The 23483-nt window shown below is 39.3% G+C and overlaps 4 protein-coding genes across 6 annotated transcripts; 1 reads left to right on the top strand and 3 right to left on the bottom strand.

Annotated features, from left to right (window-relative positions):
* Positions 1-3159: 3159 nt before the first annotated feature.
* Positions 3160-4958, bottom strand: LOC108138076. 3 transcript variants are annotated; one of them, XM_017260053.2, is made up of 4 exons: positions 4552-4958; positions 4063-4201; positions 3481-3992; positions 3160-3412 (listed from the first exon to the last, which is right to left on the bottom strand). In XM_017260053.2, exons 1-3 carry the CDS (start codon positions 4759-4761, stop codon positions 3940-3942), a joined length of 402 nt encoding a protein of 133 aa, XP_017115542.1. In that variant the 5' UTR covers positions 4762-4958; the 3' UTR covers positions 3160-3412; positions 3481-3939. The 3 variants fall into 3 exon arrangements, with proteins under 3 accessions (XP_017115542.1, XP_017115541.1, XP_017115543.1); XM_017260052.2 differs by having other exon boundaries at positions 3596-3992; XM_017260054.2 differs by lacking the exons at positions 3160-3412; positions 3481-3992 and having other exon boundaries at positions 4120-4214.
* Positions 4959-5332: 374 nt separating this feature from the next.
* On the top strand, positions 5333-6565 carry LOC108138057. Its single transcript, XM_017260033.2, has one exon. It carries the CDS (start codon positions 5432-5434, stop codon positions 6176-6178), a length of 747 nt encoding a protein of 248 aa, XP_017115522.1. The 5' UTR covers positions 5333-5431; the 3' UTR covers positions 6179-6565.
* Positions 6566-9915: 3350 nt separating this feature from the next.
* Positions 9916-10440, bottom strand: LOC108138051 (glycine-rich cell wall structural protein). The gene is made up of 2 exons (XM_017260026.2): positions 10324-10440; positions 9916-10246 (listed from the first exon to the last, which is right to left on the bottom strand). The coding sequence occupies exons 1-2, from the start codon at positions 10333-10335 to the stop codon at positions 9959-9961; spliced, it is 300 nt and encodes a 99-aa protein (XP_017115515.1). The 5' UTR covers positions 10336-10440; the 3' UTR covers positions 9916-9958.
* A 3372-nt stretch (positions 10441-13812) lies between these two features.
* LOC108138037 lies at positions 13813-14899 on the bottom strand. The gene has a single exon (XM_017260010.2). The coding sequence runs from the start codon at positions 14892-14894 to the stop codon at positions 14013-14015; it is 882 nt and encodes a 293-aa protein (XP_017115499.1). The 5' UTR covers positions 14895-14899; the 3' UTR covers positions 13813-14012.
* Positions 14900-23483: the final 8584 nt, after the last annotated feature.

Below are 23483 nucleotides of genomic sequence, written 5' to 3'. Positions count from 1 at the left end.
TTAATTTAGTATTTAATAAATATATCAAACTATGCCTTCAAAGAATATATTTAAAACTATAGCGCTACAAGAATATATAACTAACATAGAAATCCATTTATTTTGTATACCATTTCTAACTAGAAACATGATATTCCTGATCAACAATGTAATCAAAATAGCCCCCAAGAAAGGGTATAGTAGCTCGCAGGACCGCGACTAACGAAGCCAAGAAAAGCCATCACGAACTGCGGGCAGAAGCTGCTCCGGCCACATAAACTACCATAAATCATACTCATGTTGCCGGGGACAGCGACAAAAGCTGCAGTCCACAGTTGGCCAAGATGGGTACGGGTCAGGCCAATTGCGAAGCCATTAAATCGCCGGGGCCATGGCCAGAGCAAGTGGAGTTCTAGGCCGCAGCGCCGATCGCCGAGAGGTGTCAACTGAAGGTGATCTTAAATTGGATTTTGGTTTTCATTTGATTGCGGAATACTCATTTTATATGTATTTCAGAGTGTTACCCTCCCGCACTTGATGTGTCACTTGGCCAGTCCTTAAGAAAAACTTCCTAGCTTACCAAATCATTCATTTTATGCATCGAATGTACGATTGTGGGTGAAATAATAGCATATAAAGATTGGAAGCTTTAAATATTTTTAGAAATTTTAATTAATTATCTAATTTGTAACATAATTAATTGTCCTCTGAAATGGGTAAGTTTCTATATTTTTTAAGCCCAACAAGTAGACCCATTATTCTTGCCCCCACTGTTTATTTGCAGAGTGAACAAACCGCAGTTGGGATCGGGACCTGTTGGCCGCCATCAAGGCGTGCATTATGGAAATTAGCATCGGCTTAAGTGACGCCCCATTCGTCGCCACAAATGACCCTGCTCCGAGCTCCGACGGGTGCGTGCCGCCATTGCGCCTAATGACCAGCGGGAGCAGCACTTGTAGTTGCATCTAAGACATCACTAAGCACCGAACGGAGCTCTGGGAGCAGTTGTCGTCCCACAGCCTGGTGAGTTTTACGAGCTCATCGCAAACTGCTGCTTCTTTGGTCCGGGAAGAGCCCAAAAAACATGTGTACATATTCCACGCTTCAGTGGGCTTAGTGGAAGGCGGGCCATTAGCCAAAGCGTTCAGCATAATGGCCATATGTTTATGAGGTTCTTGGCAGTCTTTAAAAATTATTCACAATAGGCGTAGATCACTCTTGAGACTTAGCTCGTCTTTGTGGGCGTTCGTTTAGCCAAGTAAAGGTATATTTTTTACGACCATCAAGTTTAATTGCAAAAAATTACTAAAACTCTCAAAGTCGCACTAATTGTTGGCAGAAATTTAATTACTTTTGGAAAAATATGGATTATAATTTAAAGAGTTCTTGAAGAGGGGTTTATATGTATGTATATATTAATTTTTGGTTTAGTGTTATAGAAAATAATAACATTGTGTTGTTGTTGACAGTTACTCACTGGGTTTCATTATAATCTAATTTGTATACAGAAATATAGAAATTTCTATTGAAGTGATTTTATTATTATTAATATACCCATTTATTATTTTTAAAATATAATATGACGTGCAACTTTTTGAATTTGGCACATTAATTAAAATATTTTAAAATTAAATCATGCAGTTAAACATGCTAGGTATTTAATATTAAAAAGTTGAATCTCTTTTTTAAATACCATTTGAATTTATTAGCCATTAATTTATTTTTACCATACCATTTCATTATCAGTGCATAATAATTTCTTGAAATATATTATAAGGTGTTTAATGGTAACATTTAAATCACATATTTCTGGTCTACTTCAGTAATTAGATAGCCTTTTCCATACTGGGCCAACTTTATGAGCTAGCCATGGGCAAACAAACTGTGGGCCATCATAAACATTGGCATGCTGTTGGTCCGCCAACAATTGGCATTTGCAATCAGGAGCAACTGCAGCACGCACTGCCGGCAAGTGAATGGCAGGCGGCATTGGCACTATGCCACGACAGGTAGGTAGTCCGCATTGGGAGCTGGACTAAAGTTGGCCAACGTAGGTGGCACTCTGGACACTCTGGACAATGTACATGCGGAATGCCTGGCGGGGAATGTGGGGGGACACTCACTAACTGGCCAAGTGTCAAACTTGCCAAATTGAAAACGAAGTTACGATGCAATCGCCGATTTGTTTATGCTGCCGTTTTGAACCGAACGCAATTATATTTATTTTTACTTTTTACTTTATACTTTTTGATTTTCGCTGCAGTTGAAGTTTAATGAAATATTACGCGCACGTGTCAGCGTAGAGATAAAATTTATTTACGCAGCATTGCGGGTCAAGTGAAAGCACATTTTTCTGCAGGCCTTCGGACCTTCAAATTGAATTTACGCTGGGATTTCGGCCAAGTGGCGAATTAAAAATCGAAACCGAAATCGAAATCGAAATGTAAACCTGACTTAAAAATGGGCGTAGGGCAGTCGCATTGACACGCGGCCATATTTTAAATGTCAACAGGCTGAGAGAGATCGGATCGTGGATCGGATGGGATCCCGATTCCGATTCCGATGCCGATCCACCAGCCAAGGATGGGGGCAATCCGCCTTGTCCCTGCCCATGCCCATGCCCATGCGCATCAGAAATTCAATAAAATACCATTAAATTACAAAATGAAGACAATTCATTTTTCTTGTTTTCCTTATTTTCGAGTCGATGCGATTGCATTTTGTTTCTTTAAGCAGGAGCATTTACTGTCGTTTTGCGGTTATAAGCAATAAAGTATTAAAATCCTTCTGGCTTATAAATGTTGAAAGCGACATTTATCGTAATATTTTATGAAATCAGTGAATATTCGGTGAACGTTGCAACTGGCAATGCAATGCAACTTTGTTGCCCCTGGAAATTGACTTGCTGTTCATTCGGGTTCTATTGTTTGGCCATAAAACTGGATGGCCGTAATGATGGATGTTAGTTGGTCCGATGCTGAATCCGCAATTGAGGCTTCATCTATCTTGATGTACTTGCTGGTCTCAGTGGGTTGACAAGGTCAAAGATTATGGTTTCGATACGCTGCTGATGTATTGCAATTGCTTTTGTTGAACGACCTAAATGGTTTTATATAGAGACATATGATTAAGATTCTATTTGCTGCAGTAAATCGAAATATCTTAGAAAACAACTTAATAACAATTAGTAATTATTGTATATTATCTTTTTGTTTGTATTTTACAGAGCATCCCGAAGTAAAGACACCGAATCCTCTGGCTAAGGGATCATGATTTCAGTCAATTTTAGGGAAAGGAAAGGCATGGAATCGGGCCAAGAGTAATGGCCAAGGGTTGGCCAGGGCAACGCCCATCACATACTACCGAATCGAATCCGGGGCGATTTTTCTTATTGCCTTCAACTTTGCACTGCCAAAATAATACGCACCGTGGCCTAAAAAAAAAAACAAAAAAAAAATAAATAAAAAGGAAAAAGGAAAAAAAAACAAGTAAGAAACAAACGTAAATACGGCGAGCAAGGCGCACTTTCAATTAATCAAGGAAATTAATTAAGCCCCGTGGATGGATGGTGGTGCAAAGCGCGGTTCAGTGACCAGCCAGCGGGCAGCAAGCTCACCGATTGCAACATAATTTTCATTTGGCTCAGCATGCGTTTTCATCGTCGCGGTTATCATTTGGACATTTGGACTGCAACTGCAACTGGGACTCGGACTGGAGCTGGAGCTAAAGCTGGACCTCAGCCTGGTCAATTAGCACGCATGTAGCTCGCCGGGCGCTGGCGGGGCGATAATTAAACGCAGGTCGCTGGAGTTCGGTTGCCAATCCTGGTTTGCTGGTGACAATTGGCCACGATTTATGCGCCGGCCCGGTTGCGCAACATTTTCCAAATAAATTTTCGCGCCTAATCGCTGCATGCTGCGCGCTCGGCCGCCTGGGTTAATGGGTAATCGGAGCGGTCTACTAAACCTCCGAATGGTAGTAGCTCAGCACGATCAACACGTCCGCGGCTATATCTGCAAGGGATCAGGGATCGGGATGAGGATGAGGAGCCGGAGGAGACCATCACTTGACGGGAAGACTCACAGCCGATCATGAAGAAGGCATAGGCCACCATTAAGTAGTCCGGCTCAGTGACGACAGCGGTCAGCATGTTACAGATCAATCGAAGGATCAGGCTCCCCAGACAAGTCACCAGGTGCACGGGCAGCAGGTTGGGATTTTGCTGCAAAAGGATACTACGCTCAGATAAAAAGCAAGTATTTCAATTAAATATTTAATTTTTATATTTATTTTTTTTTATGCAATTGCTCTTAGGTCTGTCTCTTAGACATTAAAAATGGTTTCCAAAATGCTAAATTTACTTATAGTAATATCTTTGAACATCTAATTATTCAAGTGAAATATTTATGAAGTTGTTAAGGATTTAAAACTATGTAATACCTTAATCGTTAAATTTGACTTAAACCCCTTAGGTAAACAAATATTTTTAAGGTACGAAATATTCGTATTTAGATGGGTATTTTTAAACGAAGCAATTTTTATAAATTTTAAATTAATTTGTTTTTAACTCACCCGGTAGATTGCAGTTATCAGTATCATATCGGAAACGACATTCCAGATAGAGGATATAATCATGATGATCAGAATTTTAAAGCAGAATTTCTCTTTATTATACATCGTCCATACTCCATCGGTTATGTCAATAAAGAGACTTGAATATGCAATTATGAGGGCACCGGTTCGTAGACTAAAACAAAAGCAGAACTTTTTCAATATTGGCATTCTGAAATCGAAATTAATTCGTTAAGAAGAATTGACGTCCTCTCGCTGTAAACTTTTTCTAAACGGCTCAGATCCATTTCTGTCGCATGGATTTCGAGTTCACTACAACATTTGACAATTTTTCGAAAGGAAACCTTTCTAATCAGTTTTGGAAAAAAAGGATAAGTCCGGATGTGGAACCGTGACTTATCCTAGTGTCTTTTGTATACACGATTTAAATTTATTTGGATAAAAACTTTGACAATATATTGAAAGGTGCTTTTTAAAACTATAACTTAACTATCACAAAAATGGTTTAAAATTAGGAAATTTAAATTTTTAATCGGAACGGACGTTCTAAATCAACCAATCATTGTAGTTAACATATTGAAATTTTAATATTAATATATTGCAATCATGGTAGTTGACACAAGTCCTAAGAACAGGAAACTTATACATTAATTATAAACCAACAGAAAATAATAGTTATAGGTTTTTTTTTGTGTTTCGACAGAAGTTCTGGTTTTATCATAAAATCAAACTTTTTTTAAAGACTCAAATCGGGATCCCCATTTTTTCAATTCAAAAATGACGTTAGGTATATATACATTTGTGTAACCAGATTGAGTTCCATTTATTTTGGCCCCTTGTTTGTATCAAAATTAAAAGTAATAGGTATAAATTCAGAAAAATGTTGCCCGTGGAACCAGAGCGTAGCCAGCGCCTTGTACCCCTCTCATCGGATCTGATCGAGGACATAAAGGCCCATGCAAATGAGTACCGAACACCTTCAGGGGAGCATCTAGAGGGGGATATAGAACGGCGCACGGTGATGACACCTACAGTTTCAATGACTTTCTTTTACAAATCCAAGCCGAAGCCACAAAAGCGGAAAGGAGAAAAGGAAATTAGTGAAGAACTAGCCAAAGCCATGGCCAAGTATAATGAAGGCACCAAATCACTCCATTTAAATGACAAACTGACGCCGAGCTCTCTTCTGACCAGTATGGAGACTTGCTTGGACAATTTGGCGGATGGCATGCGCACTTTGCAGCCCTGGATGCCCATCCAAATAGAACAAACTGACCAGCTCAGAAAGGAACAGTCTCCCAAATCCACAGTCACACTTTTCAACCAGCCCAGTTCCGATTTGAGCATCCTTCCCAGTACCGCAGTTAAGTCAGTGCGGAACAAGAAGTCCGAGAGGGAGTTCTACTATGGCATGCAGATGCACCTGGTCAACATGCTCGTCTTGCCCAAATCTCGCACCTCATTGTTTTTAAACCAGCGAAAGGAAATGAGCTCCTATTTGGTCGGATATGGTGATCATTGGCGGCATGACTACACGGATGAGGACTGCAAGCGGGATTTTAAAGCGGCTACCTTCCTGAATGGTTCCTCCATGGATCGGCACTCCAAGAATGTGCGTCGTCGGTGAAAGTGAAAGATCTCTCTATTTGCCGCGAAGTGAGTTGAGAAATTGTGGCTGTCATGTGGCGTGGGGATCGGGGTCTGGAATTTTTCGGGAAAAGCTTTTAGCTGGGACATCTCGTCTGCGTTGAGGGCTAAAACAAAAGCCGTGTTTTTCAACGGCTCCGTTTTCCCCCATTGCTACTGATCGTATCAAATGTCGTGTGAGCTTTCTTCTGTGGCATCTCTCTGGAAAAGTGGTAGCGGGTTCAATCTCAGTTCTAACGAAACAAGTTTTATTCATTAAAAGAATGATTTCAGCAATATTACTTAAACTCTAATGGCAAAATTGTTCTAAATTTAAAAAATAAAATTCCTAAATAAATGCTTGCAAAAATACCTTTTTGGCTGAAAATATAGATCTTTTAGCATTTGAAATTGACACCATTGAAAGTAAATAACATTGTAGCTTTAAAAAGAATTTTTGAAAATATTTCCATTATTTTTCTTAGTGTTGAGCACAACTTTTACCCATTTGACAGCAATTTCCCTGACATTGCATGTCGATCAGGCAAAAATTCCCGCATCCTCAACCTCCCTCGGCCAACATTTGCCAATTTAGGCTTGAAAGTAATGATTTTTATTACTGCAACGGCAACATTGAAAACTTCCCCCCATCTGGAGTCACTTCGTCATGTTCGTGGCGCGGCAATAACCGCGAGCTCTTTGCATTTTGGCCAAATATTAGCACACAATTCGATTTTGCATGCCAAGGGAGGGGGGATGCAAGGGGAACCGACCAGTCAATTTCCACGAGTGCAAGTGGCGAGTTTTCCATGACACTCCATGATCTCTCCACTGTCCTCCGGCAGCTGTGCGCTTTTCGCTTTCACCTGTTGGCCTGAGTTATGTAAAAATCCACTGTCAAATTAATGGTGATTTATATATGCGGCTTAATGGGCACTTGGCATGGGATGCGGGTACTCCGTTTACGGTGATCATGAGTGTGAAATGCGCCGAATAGATTGGCCTTAAACTGTTTGTGCTCCGCCAAAGAAGAGCATAATAATTCGCTTATAATTTAAAAGTCAGCGGAGAAAGGTTAGAATAAGTTATCTTTGATGAAAAGTAGAAATACATTTTGAATAGTATAAATAGCAATTATATTTGAACTTAGACAAAGCGAATTTTATATATATATATTTCATTTCTTTATTATTAAAATGATTCGTTATAATATTAAAAATATAAATTTGATTTTTAAACTATAAATATGTAGCAGTTCTTTCTGTATTTAAAAAATGTTTTAATGCTTGCCAAATTTTTTTATAAATACAAAATTTCTAAAAACAATGCTGTAAATAAACACGAAAAATTGCAATTAAATTCCCTGTGACTTGAGAGTGGTCCCTCTTCCCATCGCCCTCAGGCTGCTCTCAATAATTCCTTGTAATGCAAGGACGGGATCGCATCGAACAACACCCAACAAGTGGTGCCGCTTAATCCGTCGTTTAGCTGGACATCCGCGGAATGTTAAACCCATGCACTTAGCGATAATCCAAGTCAAACAAAATGCCTACAAGTGGCAGGGGCTTAGTCCGGCGGACCATGTCGGGGGCAATTACCTGGACCTGGAGTGTCCACGAATGACTGATGATGGGACCCAGACAGTGTCGTTGCAGGCGTCGCGACAAAATGCCACCGCACTCAAATCCAAGATGTGGTGACAATAAAAGTGCAAGGCAATTTGCGAATGCGTCTCTAATTGAGCCCACTGGGGGGACAATTGGTAGATAAACTATACACTCAGAGGAAATTTGGTTAAAGCTTCTTCAAGAGCAGAAAAAATGTAATTGGACTCTTTACTGGTTGAAAGATTTTAGAAAATACATTTCAAATCAAGGCATATTTTTATATTATTTTATCAAGTTTAAAAATTAATAATATTTTATTTTCTTTCATATCACATTACACTCTTAAAGGATTTTTCTTTATCAGATTGAATAGCAGAAATGTAAACGATAAATAGTCAATGTCAAATATTTATTAACAAAAATAGACATAGCTCTGTTGCTGATACCTTAATTTAATTTATTTCCTTTCTTATTTTAATATTTAAAATGTATATTGAAAAAAAAAATTTTTAAATAAAGTAGTGTAATAGAAAGCCCTCCAGGCGCAGACGCAAATTTAAATTTAGCAAATACGTTTTTAGAAAGGAGCTCGAGATGTCAAGTCTTTGATTTAGTCAGAGCCATGAAGTCTTTGCTCTAATTTTGTGCCTGCCTGTCCGGTGACAATCAGCTGGTATATTTTTACTCGAAATTATTTCTTTAATTTTGCGCACACATGAACGGAAAAGCTGGGCGATTCCAAAGGGGTCAGGAGGGGAAGTGGAAGGGGGAGAGGGTGGTGGACCTAGTACGATCGGAATTTCATTTAGAAAGTTGCACTGGGAAGTCGATGTGGTGGTGGGGTTTAATTTGCATTTGCCAACTCTGAGCGACAGTTGGCCAGAGGAGAAGGAGAAGGAGAAGGAGGAGGTGGCTGGAACTGAAACTGAATCCGAATCCGAAGCCCAGACAGGCGACATTCTTCTCCATTCACTTTTTTCTTGGGCCAAACCAAATGCCGTTTAGCCGCAATTGGGTCATTTAATAATACTCGTAATCGTTAAGAGGGGACTCCACCGCGCACCGCTCACGATTTCCTATTCTAATTCTGTCAATCATCTACCGCAACTGTTTTTATTTTTTTTTGCTCCCCCTTCAGTTGATCTTGTGCTCTGTTTGATCTTGATTTTGATCTTTAACTTGTCTTGACGCATATTTGATTTTGCCACACCCACCCCCAGCATTTTCTCTGCCTTTTCTTTCCAGCGAAATGCTTTCTACTCCGCACCGATTGTCTTTGTCTCGGCTGAAACGCTTGGCTTTAATGGCTTTTGATTGATTATCGCGTGCCATGGGTGCTCCGCAATCCCGCCATCTCTGTGGGTGCTCTACAAACCCTCTTCAGCTTCAGCTTCACCTACAGTTCCAACTCCATCTCCATCTCGAGATTCAGCTCCAGGTGGTGTCGCTTGGCCCACGATCGAATCTCTTCTTTTGTTGGCTTTCATTTGAAGTCTGCTTAATTAGCCCGATATGTGTGTATGCCTGCCTTGTTGACTCCCTGCACGTGCTGTGATCTCCTCCTCCTCCGTCCAGATACCATATACCATACACCATAAACCATACAATGTGATGTCAGTTCCTGGTACAAAAAACCACTTGGGGCAGGCATGAGTGGGCACATCGAATCGGTTGTAGAAGTTCAAAGTTGAAACTTGTTGTACAAGGTGGAGCGGATGGGGTGAACTACGTGACGCATGAGACATGGGCGGGGTAAAGAAAATTACTTTCCACAAAATTATCTCAAATTATTTTGTACTTCGAATTATGCATATAGTTCAAAAAAATCTTAAGATTCTCAAATAAAAATTGTAAGATTGAGATTTATTTTAAAATTTTGCTTTGCTTTCTTTAGAGACTTTATTTTCCAAGAGTGAATCACAACAAAACACCATTTAAGGAGCAAAAAAAAGTCTTGACGATTGATATTGATATTTTTTCATTGATTGCTATTTTTTTAATAGCTGAAGTATATTTTATTAATATCTGATTGATATTTTGTTAACATCTTACTGTTGTTTTATCGACTTCCTGCTACACCTTAACTAAGAATTTAAAAACGGGTTTCGTAGGTACATAAAAACACTAGTCATTTTAGTTTTTAGTTTTCAGTATATTTTAATTGCCCGATTGTTTTAGTAACGTCCATGATGCTGACCATGTCCACCCTGCTGACCGTGGCTTCCTCCGTGTCCACCACCGAATCCTTGCTGGCCGTGTCCGTCGTGTCCGAATCCTTGCTGGCCGTGACCACCAAATCCTTGCTGTCCGTGACCATTTTGTCCGAATCCTTGCTGGTCGTGACCACCAAATCCTCCATGTCCTACCTGACCATGTCCTTGCTGGTCATGTCCTCCGTGGCCATGTCCTCCCTGACCATAACCACCGGCTAAGACCACAGCGATCAGGGCGAAGAAGACAATCTAATGGGAGAAAAGGATGAGACAATCGTTAGTCCTTTGCCCCACCAAAATCCTTGTCAAGGCTTTTGAAAACTTACGAAGAACTTCATTTTGGTGGATTGATTGTTTACACTGTCGAAAGCGTTCTAACTAATTCGACGTTGGGCGGCTGGGCTTTTATAGCAAGATTTCAGCGACTGCCGCCAAAACAAAGTAATAAATAATACGATTGTGTTTTTAATGTTCGTTGTTTCCCGTCGAAATCTATATACCCCAAGCGGATTTTGCTGGGCGTAGTTCGATTAATCGTCTGAATGAGACGACACAATTTCAACACAAAACTGAAAAATCTGAATTCTAATCGGCAATGGGGACCTTGGCCTGATCTTTCTTTTGTTTATTTGTTTAGCATTTTTTGGAGCTGGTTAGCTAGTCCCCAAAAACAATGCTTGCCGTTAATTTACAACGCCATTGAAATATTTTTTGCAATAGAAATCTTTTTCTAAATTTTCGAAAAATGGACGTTAAAAAATATGCATTGGCTTATAGAAAGGCTTTCTCTCTATTCAAAATAAAGTGATAAGAATCATGGCAGCAATAGTATTTTGAGTGTATATAAATTTGAATATTATTATGTTCAACTAATTTGATTTGAAAAAGTCCCCTGCCCCATTTAACTTATTTAATGGCCTTTGATCCGAGCAGCGTGTGCCTAAACAAATACTTTGACAATTCCAACATTGGTGGCTCTCCACTCATCTGTAATCTCGTTCTGAGTGATGCTCTGACTCTTAGAACAGGGCAGCCATATAAAGAAATTTGATAAGGCATTTCTATATTGAAGTGCTGTCTGAAAATTGACTAATCAAAATAAGTGTACATATATACTGAGAATCTATCAGCATGCACTGCGACAATATAATTCGTATTTTGCTCCTCATTTTTAAATTTACGTTCGCATCGTGCAAGTCATAAATACCTTTCCATTAATATATGCATATAATATAATATAATCGGACAATCGAAGTAGATTTTTAATTTTAAGCTATTTCTCGAACCCATTCACTTTATGTAAATTAAATAACTATTTTACTTTATTCCGAAATGCGATTCATTAAAGTAACTACTGTTCAATAGATTAAATCAATTGAACATAAAAAACGGCAGCACAAAAGGTTAATGCCTAGAGGCTTTAGTCAACAGATTTAATTTTCCATTAAAAAAATTTAGATAAGCTGGCTGCTGGTGTATTACATTTCCTGCCAGCCTCAACTTTCCACTCATTATGAATGTAAGTTGACAATATGGGCCCGCAGTTCATCGATGGCTGCATCTCAATCGCGGCCATCAAATGACTCTGACTTTCCCGACCAACCATCTCATCACAATAATGTCCTCGTCAGTAAAATCAAATCCCAGCGAATGCGCTGTCAAAATGTTATTCAACAGGAGAGTGGGATATACATACAAGGGGGTTACCCAACTACCCACTACATATGTCAACACCATGAACTTGAAACCAACCCACTGAGGACCCACTGGACCTGAAGCTAAGGAGCAGCAGCTGAAGCCAAAGTTGCAGTTTGGAGTCTAAAAGCATTTTGTATTCTAATTAGATTGTCAGCAGCACGACAACAACCTCATTTTGGCTCACAAAATGCCTTTTCACATTTGCATTAGCGCCAACGTGAGGAGAGAAGACAAAAATCTACATAAACTTTGGACAGTTGGTCGGGAGTGCACTGAGAAAACGAGATAGGCGATCTTTTCCTACCATATTTTTGGAAGGAATGTAGGGGAACAATTTCCTGGCAGATTATTGTTTTAAAATCACTAATACTAATTAACGTATAAAATATAAGTTTGACAAAATTTTAAATATAGTACATTTTTCTTTATAATTAAAGTGTGTTTTAAGTGTTATTATAACTTTTTAAAATTTAAATTTAAAAAAAATGTTTTTATTGCTTGAAATAGTTAATATAGTTCAGTAATATATATATTTTTTTTTTGTAATCCTTTGTCAATTTAAATAAGTTAAGTATGTTTTGACTACTATTTATCTCAGTGTTGTGGCGAAGGAGTTTGCAGTTTGAAGTTCATTAACATGCACAGGTTAATTACCGTTGTTGTTGGCCGCTCGAGGAAATGAGCCATTAGAGGAGGGGATTTCAAGAGACTTTAGAGCGCCGCAGTAGCCAAAAGCCCGGCGATAAAACTGGCTAAAAGCATACATAAAAAGACACATGTTAAGTGTGTATGTCTGTTGCCTTGTTTTGCGGCGGGGGAAGGACTGTGACAAATGCTCAAGCTCGAGGAGGAGGACGTGGCCGTGGCCACTGCGCTTTCCTGGCCAACATGCAAAATGTTGCACTGATAAGAGGCACAAAGCCAAGGAGTCATCCCGTTTGCAGTTTGCCGTTTTGCAGTTGGCCAACTGCAGCGGTAAATGAGCATCCCGGGCACGATCATTAAAACAAAAGCGGCAGCCGAGAAGCCATCACTGACAAGCCATGACCAAGAGCAATGGCCAACAAAAAAAAGGATGAACTCGTACGGGGTTTTCGACTATCAGATACCTGTTATACAGAATTATATCACTTTACTTAACCACGTTTTAACAGTAAGCTTAAATTAAAGTTTTAGTTCATAAAATTGTACCAATATATCAAGTTATAACACAAAGCAAACAAATATTACAATCAGAATATATGTAAATTAAATTCAGCTTAGTTAATCTATGTAAATAGATTACTAAAATACATAATCTTAAAAATAATAAGTCACCAAAAAGTATGCAATGCTTCCATCCCTTTTATAAAAATATATTGTTATTGTACTTGTACTTATTGTACTAAAACATTATATATAAATTCTCCGTAGGCATCATTTTAATTTAACAATCCCAAATTCGTAAGCTTTTAAGGAGAATATAAAGAAAGCAAAAATATTTTATTATTCTTTTCAACTGATTAATTATTAATTCAATTGAAAAATACTACACACCCTTTAGTGTCTGATATTAAAAGGTATCCTAAATAAATACAACAGTAGAGCAGCAGGCAGCTACCTGGTTTTTGCCTTCTGGTGTTGGATTGCCTTAAACGATCCGCGTGAATAACTAATTTCAATGGAGTCTGTGCCGCTCGCCTCTCAACATTTATCACCCACCATCGGAGCAGGAGCCCCTAGGTTACAACAGAAGCAATATCCAGAAGCTAGGCTGCTGGAGCCCTAATCCCACAAGACAATGGGACAGTTCATTTATTTTTTCCTGCCCGCACAGACAATAAAAAGTTAGTGCCGGACTGCGTAGGACATTCTAAAAACGCATCGAGCCAGAGGATCGGTCTTAATGAGCAGAAATGGGACTAGCAAAAAGGAGCCTGCCTGCGAAGTGTGGTCAAGATAAGTTTCCTGAAAACCTCCAGTCACACAGATTTAGCTGATGAACAAGTGAGCCTGAGTTTTAGGTAAAACGCGATGAGTTGTTCGGAATTGGGGATAAACAAAGATGTTGCTGTAAGGTTAATGGATTGTTTTTCCAAGATCTATACTTTGTTTTATTGAAAGACAAGGGATAGCATAGAAAACGCACATTAGTTGGGATGGAATATTATTTAATAAATATTTATATTTCTAGATCATGTTGAATTTTCTTCCGTATTGTAAATTATATTCCTGCTAAAAGGTATGTAAAGTATAAAAAGTAATGATAAAAAACAAAAAAAAAGTTAGCCGAATGAGTATATAACCAAATTAAATCAATAAGTAATTGATTTTATCTTCAATTGTATAGATCCAATGCAGTGGGCCTGGTGAAGTAGATGGTGCTCTTCTTGTCCGCCGTGAGGGCCACCAAAATGTTCTCCACCTCGCACTCGGAATTGTAGAGGTAAGCCTCTGTGAATTTGGTATTAGCATGGCCGTGTTTCGTATATTGATGCGGAGCCTGATTGACGGTGACCAGTTCGAATGCCTCTTTGCAGGTGTCCTTATCCCGATAGTTCTCATTGTAATAGCCGAAGGGTATGAGGTTAGTCAACTTGGCATGTGGGGTGGTGATCTCGCCAATTAAATGACGGGTCACCTGATCGCTGGTCACGCTGTCCAGATTCTCCTGCGGCTCTGATATGTATCCCCTGAAGGTAGAACCCTCGATTTGCACGTCCAGAAAGTAAATGGCATTGCTGATCAGCGGGAAAGTGCCATTGAAGCACTTATACCCGATGCCCTCGCCTCCAAAGGTGCTGCACTCGAAATTACCACCCGGACTTGCAGATGTTGCATCCCAAACGGAAAACAGAATCGTATATTTAGAGCTCTTCTCGTAGTTCTGTATGCCTATATATCCACTCGATTCGCTGGTGTAGAACTGCAGGAAATTATAGACGCCATCGTTGCGCGGATTCGGACTGGTCATCCACTGGAAAATGCTGCGCACTCCAATGAATCCCCTATCCTGGTATTCGATTATAGCCCTAGCGTTGCCCAGCACATCGTTGAATCGCGGCGAGCCGGCACTAATCTGCTCCTGACGAAGCACTTTCATAAACCTGGACATGTTCTCCTCGGCTTCCTGAGGAGTTGGACGTTTAGCCAGGATTCCAGCCAGGCAAAAAGCTAAACACAATATTAAAACTAGGGAAAATTTCGCGAACGCAGCCATTGTGAACTTTGATTAATTTGTGACTGCCTGCAAGTTGAATGGTCCGCTTTATATATGACAACTATTGAGTGTTTATTTTTAAAGTGATAAGTTGGCCAACACTTTTCGCATTGCGCAAACCTCTTGAGGTGATAAGATCCCACTTAGTTGGCTAAAACATTCAGTAGTTTACAAATGAGTGTTATAGAGCTCATAGGAATACTAAAATAATTTTAAAAATTGCATTGCACAATACTATTATAATTGAAACAATAATGTTTGTTAATTATTAACATTTTTACCATGAGACTTGTTTTTATTAAATTAATAGTTGTTTATATGTATAAATCTAAGTGTTTCTAAAATAGGGTTTTTGTTATTTTTGGTTGAGTCCATTTTTTCTCCTTATATTTAAATTTATTGTAATTTTTATAATACTCTGTAAATAAGCCTTATTTTTTTCTAAAAATCTTTTTTAACATTTGTTGAAAAAAATGTGTTTTGCCAATACCTACTGTAAAGTATATTTAATTCAAACTCTCAATCTTCTGTTTCAAGTGTCATTTGATGAAAAGCCTTTTTATCAGTTAGCAGAGAAGCGTTAAGGTTTTTGCGATGATGGTTATGAAATCCCCAATTCCAGGGCAATAACACTGGCACTTGAGTTGTTATTGACCCACAAACTGCAGGACGGAAAAATTCCACACGGATCAAGGTCCGTAAACCGAACTCAAGAGCAAAGCCACAGAGTTCAAGTCATAACTCAGCAATCCTCCTCGTCCCCCGATCCCGATCCCAATCGCCTTCTCCATCCCGATCCTCATCCACATCCACATCCGCAGCATCAGCAGTCAGAGAACGTAGCACTAAATCAAGCCCACATGGAGTTCAGGCCATGCGATGCGACCAGCATCAGTTGTTCCCTCGCTTTTTGACAGTTTTGCGCACAGTAGCAGTTGCAGTTAAAGTGGAAGTGCCAGTCCCTAGACAAGAGAACAGTAGCAGAGTGCAATTGCACTGAAAACAAAAAATTAAGTTAAAAATACTGCAAATTTGAATCCTATTTTTGTAAGATATCTATATGGTTACAATTTCTTAGCTTTTTTGCCCTTTTTCACATTTTTAGAGTAACCTAAAATTACGTTTACAAACCTTATGCAAAATTATTTAAATTAAATTAATGCGTATTAATATATTAAATTCACTTTTGATTGAATTAAGGACTACTACTACTACTAATGTTAAAAAAAGACTCTTGAATTAAATTGCCATTTGTTGGGTTCATAAAAAATAAGGTTTCAAAAATACATTTAGTTTAAATTAATTAATAACCAATTCGACAAATAAATACAAAAAATAAATAATGAATATAATTCATAAACGAATGTTCAAACAGTAGTTCAAAATATTAAACCTTATATAGTGGTTGCTAGCAAAGAAGTAACAGCTAGTTAAAAAATCTAGCTAAATCTAAGTAATGGCTTTAAATTTCCCAAACCAAGTGCCCATAATAACATTACAAACAAATAACTTTTTGGCCAAAAAATGATTCTAAGGCTCTCCGCTTTTTTTTGTGCAGCGTAGAAACTGCCGTCATCATGATGTTGACTGTGGCATGATAAACGCAAGCTGGGCAAAAAGTAAAGGCGCAGGCCTAACATGTGTTGCCTGTCGAAGATTCAGGCGGAACGCGACCCACAGTTTTGGCCAGGTCTACGTCTACGAGTGCCTGAATGGCTGCTCTTCTTTTTTTTTTGTCCGCTTCGCTGGAACTGGCACAACCTTTTGGTGGCTCACATAAATTTTAAATATCCGCGAGAGATGCGCCTGCCAGCCTCAGGGGCTTCCTTATTTGGCAACGGCCAATGCAGTTTTTACCCATTTTTATTGACCCGAGGGAGGCGAACAGCCAGTGGCTCATTAGTTCGCTTTGGGGGCGCATCGGGGCGTATGAGTAATGCCCCGCAATTTGCACGCCTTGAAAGGATTAATTCGTTAACAATTTTTCGCCGCTGTAATATGCAAGACAAAACCAATAAATCTATTAATTAAGCCGACATTTGTTTAGCATCTGTTGCGATTTCCTTTTCCTCTGCACAATTTGATAAATATGCCCAGTTCAAGTCGAGAGTCTGGTCTCGGTTTCCGAACGAATATGCTGAAATTTAAGACAGTGGGTGGTCCGGATTGGAAACGGTTTTTCGGCTGAATGAATCAACTGCCAGTACCGTGGTGCAAAAAAATTTTTACAAGAATACATATTATATATATGACTGCAATTATAATAACCTCTGCAAGGTTATAAAAATTAGCCCTGCATAGTATTATTATTATTTTATTAAATATTAAATTAATACTAAATACTGTTATTTTCAAGACACATTTATTAAAACTAAACTTTTAGTTTTTTTTGTTAAAATGTATTCGGTAAAATGTTAAGATATTGACAAAGTTATTAAAAGCTTTCCGATATCGTTATACTTATTGATGTTTTTAAAAGGAAATTAAAGATTTTTGAAGTAATTTTTATTGGTATGCATTGTTATTAATGTTTCTGTGCCATCTGCATTGTTAATATTGCCTATTTCCACTGTGCTGGGCACAATAAACCAATTGCCGACAAGTAACAACCGACTGGCCAAAACTTCTGTGGTGTGTATAAATTTGCCAAATTAAAAAGCGACAGCAACGGCGAGCCCAAGAAGGTTGTTCAGCTGGGAGGTGGTTTCGGGATCGAGAGTTGTGAGTCGCAAGCCACCCACCGCCGCCCCCAGATGACGCAACAGGGAGCCCGTCGCAGGCGTCTATAAATAAACCAACCGCCAGAGTAAATCAAAACAAGGCACGAACATGTGGCGCTTGCAGTTTCCATCCAGCCAGGATCAAGTGGGCCGACTGGAATTGGGATCTCGGATCACGGATCTCGGGTGTGGTCGCCACTGTGATATGTGCCCAGAATGGGATCGGGATTGGGCACGGGATTTGGTGGATTTGTCATGCCCATCTGGGCCCCATAAATTCGTTACGCATTTTCCTAGCCAGCCAGCCATATAGTCAGCAATCGCACACACACACAATGCGGCCATAATGTTGCCGATCCGGCTTTTGATCTGGCCCGTTGTCAACATCTTATTCCCATCCTGACATGATTGATTTTTCATGTTCCCGGCAAAGTGGAAGCCTCTCTGGGGTCAGTTGGGGACTTTCTAAAAAAGTATTTCACTCAGGCACTCGCCCACTCATCGGAACTGCAATGTGCACTGAAAAATCATATATTTTAAGACTTTTCTCTACACAAATTCTATGATAAATACATAATGCTCGCAAATGATAGTAAAATATATACAGAAATATCATAGGCGTTTACTATTGCATTTAAATTGTTAGTAGATAAACTTGTGATGGAATAGTAACATAGATATACTTTAATATCTTCAGATATATCATTATAGTAACTAAATATCTTAAAACAAAATAAAAAGATAGCGAAACCCTACCTTGTAGTTAAATATATATTATACTAAACTTTTTAACAACCCATATTTTTCGTTGTGCAAAAAATGCGAAATATTTTTGTGAAACCTGATACCAACGCTCTGCCCAAGTTTTTGGCAAAGGTTTTTAGCCATATTTGGTAACAAAATCCATATCCATTCACACCTCCCACACTGGGGCAGTAACCATTACATCAACATCAAATTCTGTTGGCAGTAAAAGTGCCTTAAAACGTTTGTAATTGAAATTTATTGTGCCGCAAGTGTTGCACAAATTATTTTGTTTGATATGGCCGAGGCAGATAGATGCCAAATCGGAGATCCAAGAGTGTTTTGCCGCCAAGGGGCAAGAATCGTCGCTTAGTGGAGCAATCAATCGACTATATATGGCCGGGGATACTGGGGAAAACACTTAGCCAAGACGATTTCATTTGGCTTTATGGCCGACCAAAATCGGCCATGTGAGAAAACTGTTGTGCGGAAAACTGAGGCAGTTGGGAAAGAATTGGGCTGGGAAAAAGTTATTAATATGGGTCGATTGCCCCGGGGCACCCGACCACAGACTCTTCTAGCCTCGGAGTTGGCTTCCAATTTTGGTAGCTTGATTTGTCACGATGCTTTTTTTTTCTGGTTTCCTTGCTACGGCTTTTTTTTGCTTTTAGAGTTTTTTTTTTTTTTGTTTGTTTGTGGCAACCGGGAGAAGACAAACAAATTGGTCTGTAGTTGAAAATTGACAAGAATTTCGTGACTTTGTCACCTCTTTTTCCCTTTTTTTTCGACGGTTTTTTTTTTTTTTTGTATTTTTGCAGCCGTTGGAGGAGATCTTACAACGCCCTCGAAGCTCGAAGGCAGCAGGAGCTTTCTTTCCTTGTGGCCTCCGCTCGTTAAGTGGCAGGCAGCGCGTGCGCATTAAAGTCGCTCCACCGGCTTCAAGTTGCAGTTCCCTTTCGGACCCCCTTTCGGACCCCCTTGAGCCCCCATTCCCCACTTCCGTCCCGTGCCCCCAGAAAGAGGCAGCGCCCCCGCCCCTGTAAATCACTTCATCATTGGACATCGGGCCATTCTAAAGTCAAAGCTGCGACTGAAAAACTTTTGTCAGATTTATTTCTCGGTTCCGTTGGTGTTTCTTTTAACTGCTGCTGCTGCTGCTGGTGTTGTTGTTTTGGCCAAGTTGTATAAGGTACACTATAGTATTCCACACTCTAGGGCAGAGAGTCTTTGGCTGGTATAGATTTACAGGACATTACAAAAGGAATTGCTTAATTTTATTTGTTATCTTATGCTTGGGTATTTTCTAGATATTAAACATTTAATTTAAACGCACTCATAACTTTTATTTTTGAATCTTATTATAATAGATATTTTAGTTTTCTTTTTAAATAAAACATATTTTTTATTTTCAAAACATAGTTGAAATGATTTTATAAAAATTGCAATTAATATTAAAATAATTAAGTTAAATAACAAATTTAATTTTTCTAGTTTACGGAATATTTGTATGCTTTTAAAATAAATATTTTTCAAAATAAAATTTCTTGGCATCAAGCATCAATGGTACATATTTTGTCTTAATAAAATTGTAAATATTTATCAACCAAAGGTTTATTCAACCAAAGGGTCTTAAATACTCAGAATAATTTTCTTCACAAGAGCATGAAAACTTCACCATCGAATCAATAACTCTCCTGCTTACTTCATTTGGTTTATTGTGATTTTTATTTTGTATCCCTTTCTTCGGTTCGTTTGTTTTTTGTGTGTTGGCTCTACCTGTAACCTTTTGCACTTGGTACCCTTTTTTCAATTTAATGAATTTTTTCCGTCGTTTTCTTTTCCTGCGCCCAGTGACAGCAAACAAGAGGCCGGCGAAGGCGGGAAGCAGATACTCTGGGGACAACAGCAGATGCATGTCGCCTTTGGGGCCTCGAGTTTCCTCTTATTTTGGGTGTTATCAATCGAGCATCGAGGGGGTGGTGGGGCAGTTGGGCTGGTATAGATGTTTTTCATGACCAGGTCCCACAATTCAACAACTCTCGGCAACGCCCTGAATACTCGCATCCATCCGGAATATGCATTTGTTCTGTCCTTCAGCGGGGCGGCCCATTCAATTGTTGTGTTTATGGTCAAGTTTATAACATTTTTGGCAAGACTGCCAAATTGAGAAAAAGAGAGCCAAATGCAAAGTTCGTGTCTGTTTGCCCAGTGACACCACCTCCAACAATGCAACAATGCAATGGCACTGGAAAATATTATACTAAAATTAAGTATACGCCCCTAAGCAATGATTCAAATTTTTAATTTCTTAAAAAATATTGATCTAAATATATATTTTTATTACATATTTAAAATCAAGCTCAAAATGTATGAACAAAAATTAAAATTAAAACATATGTTTTTTTACTTAACCGAACATAATAAATCTTACTTTTCTATTAATACCTATATTATTTGTATTATTTAATGCTATCTTAGTTAGTGTATTAAAACTACAAATGAGTTTCAGGAGCTATATCAATTATTGCCTATAATTTCTTATTTTTTTTTCCTCAGTGTTACTGCTTTTTTGTCCACCAAGTAGGCCAATATGAGTTGACATTAGGGAGAACATGGCCAAGAGGAGCAACAACTGGCGACTCGCATCCCATGGACCCATCGACATCGACGCCATCGCCATCGCCCTAGACTGACCTCGTTGTACCTTGTTGGTTATTGTGGTTGTTGCCTTGTTGCATTTTTTTTTTTGCTGGCCAATTTGCTGCAATTGCATTTCCCAGTTGGAAACTGCAACTCCGACTCCAAGTGTGCCACTTCGCCAGCCGAGATCATGTCGAGGCCAAAGGCAAAGTGGGTGAAAACCCAGGAAAATGGCAAAATAAGTCAATATTTGTGTTCGAAAATATGATCGAATTGGGTCATGTGATGCAATCTAGTGGGCTGGTACGAGGTACGACTTATGTTTCTGCCCAGGTGGGTCATACGTGATGCGGTTTCTTTGGGAGAAACTATTTTCTCTGGCGGTTTAGGGCGGTTCCCTTGAATTCAAAGCAAAATTTCAATAATTTTTACAATTTTTCTTGGCAATGAATGTAAATTCTTTTGTAAATCAAAATGTAAGCTTGAAATGTGGTTTATTAGGATGCCACAATAAATATATATAAATAATAGCCATTTTCTTGTATTTATGCAAAATCTCTCCATTCATTCAAATGTAAATTTGCAATCAATTGCAAGATGATTTATAAAAATTTTATTACTTACATATTTTAAACCACCTTAGTCTTTAGGTAAATTAATATAAAATTATTTACAAAAATGCCTTTTAAATTAAAATCCCAATAAAATCACATTAATCCAGCTGAATTCGTTTAAAATTCTTGAAAAATTGTAGCAACCATTAACGTCTTTTGCAGATTTCATATCTCGCACGCGTTTCCGTGCTCCTCCTGCCCCAATATTATTATTTCTTTTACCACTCCGCCTTTGAGCAAACAACGATCAATAAGACAACTGCCACGCCCCACTTTATATGAATATGTGTCTGCCACAAATTTGCCCCTGCCAATAATTCAATTAGGGAGCAAGAGGGGGGGGCCAGCAGACCGGGATGCGGACTCAGATTCAGATACGGATTCGGGATCGGGATCGGGCAGGGAAACATTTATTTCACAATTGGCGCACATTAATCAATGGGGCATGATCCCGGGGTGGAGTTAAGTGCCACAACAAGTACCCAGTAACTAAGCTAAGGAGCTCCTCTCCTCCGGGTGGCTGCAATTAAAAGTAGATTAATAATTCGCCTCCTTCGGTGCGGCGGAGCAGCTCGCTCAGGTGTAGACAACGTTGTCGATGTCGTTGTCATCCTCACTTTCCTAGACTCTTCCACTCGGCTACAAAGCAGATCGAATTACCCACGGGTAATGTGGGCTCCGGGAGGAGCAGGAGGAGGAGGAGGACTAGCCCACTTTAATTGCACATTTCATACTTGTTAATTTTTCAATTTTCCTGCCCACCGACTGCGACGTTGAGCGGTTGACCACTTGCCAAATGTCGAATGTTGAATGCTGGATGTTGAATGCTGGATGTTGGATGCTGGATGCCGAATGCGAATGTTGAATGTCCGGTGCCGAATGCTGGATGCTGAACGTTCGTTTGTCATCGAGCCGGGGAGACTCAAGACTCAAGACTCATGACTCGCGACTAGAGACTAGAGACCCGATGGACCCCTTGGACCACACAGACGCCACTCCAACTGGGCTGGGGTGCACCTAGAAAAATGTATTAAAAAATATATATTATATGTTAACAGCACAGCTTATATTTAAAACTTTCATCAGGCTTTAATATATTTGATTTATTTTTAAACAGTCTATGTTGGGAAATTTCTGAAATGACAAAAATTACTTAAACGTTTGTAAAAAGATTAAGAGCATTTTTTGTTAAGGGTGAATATGTTTTTGATCTAATACATTTATTTCATCTATTATAATAAATGCTTAAAGTGCTAATTGGTCATCCGGTGGACTTTTAAAATATATTTTTGTTGGGAACAAAATTAGTGTAACAAGCACAAGGATCCTTTGTGTCAAAAATTTTGCACAGACAAAATTGGTAAAGAGTGCCCTTTTTTTCTGGCAGTGCATCTGCTCCCGTGGCGGCTGCTGCTCCCAATCGATACAGGTGGACATGCGACTGACCCACCTCGACGCTCAGCGGGCGGTGCAGCTGCTGCAACTGTGGGGGCGCCAGTCCTAGCCCCGCCCACCGCCGCCCCTCCTCCGTGGAACGCTTTTCACTGCATTTGGACCAAATTAATTGCTAGCGATTAAATTTCAAATTTTCCATGCAAGCCCAAAGCAACTGCAATCCCATTCGCTTCCGTGCGGCGACTTTTGCGTGAGCCAACTCCACTTGCCCTCCCTTCCGTCGAAGTTATATGGCCAAGTGAAAATCATTAGTTTTCATTTGTGGCGTTTAGGGCGTGTGCCGCGGCAAAGGCCTGTGGATCTGGATCGGGATCGGGATCGTGCAGCTATTTTGCATTGCAAATTAACAAAAATAAAGCACACACTAAAAGTGCAATTTTCACTTGCGCGACGAACGTAACATTTTCTTTGAGCAT

The sequence above is a fragment of the Drosophila elegans genome, unplaced genomic scaffold, assembly GCF_018152505.1.
Source record: "Drosophila elegans isolate 14027-0461.03 unplaced genomic scaffold, ASM1815250v1 contig_814, whole genome shotgun sequence".
NCBI classification, from domain to species: Eukaryota; Metazoa; Arthropoda; class Insecta; order Diptera; family Drosophilidae; genus Drosophila; species Drosophila elegans.
Note: the sequence above shows the minus strand (reverse complement) of the source record. Positions and strands in the feature narration are given on the sequence as shown.

Excerpts from the sequence above, each read along its gene's own strand:
- LOC108138076 (XM_017260053.2), bottom strand. The coding sequence starts at position 4,761 with ATGCCAATATTGAAAAAGTTCTGCTTTTGTTTTAGTCTACGAACCGGT. Across the intron at positions 4,202-4,551 it reads TGATAACTGCAATCTACCGG|CAAAATCCCAACCTGCTGCC; the intron begins GTGAGTTAAAAA and ends ATCCTTTTGCAG. Across the intron at positions 3,993-4,062 it reads TGCCTTCTTCATGATCGGCT|ATATAGCCGCGGACGTGTTG; the intron begins GTGAGTCTTCCC and ends GATCCCTTGCAG.
- LOC108138057 (XM_017260033.2), top strand. The coding sequence starts at position 5,432 with ATGTTGCCCGTGGAACCAGAGCGTAGCCAGCGCCTTGTACCCCTCTCA.
- LOC108138037 (XM_017260010.2), bottom strand. The coding sequence starts at position 14,894 with ATGGCTGCGTTCGCGAAATTTTCCCTAGTTTTAATATTGTGTTTAGCT.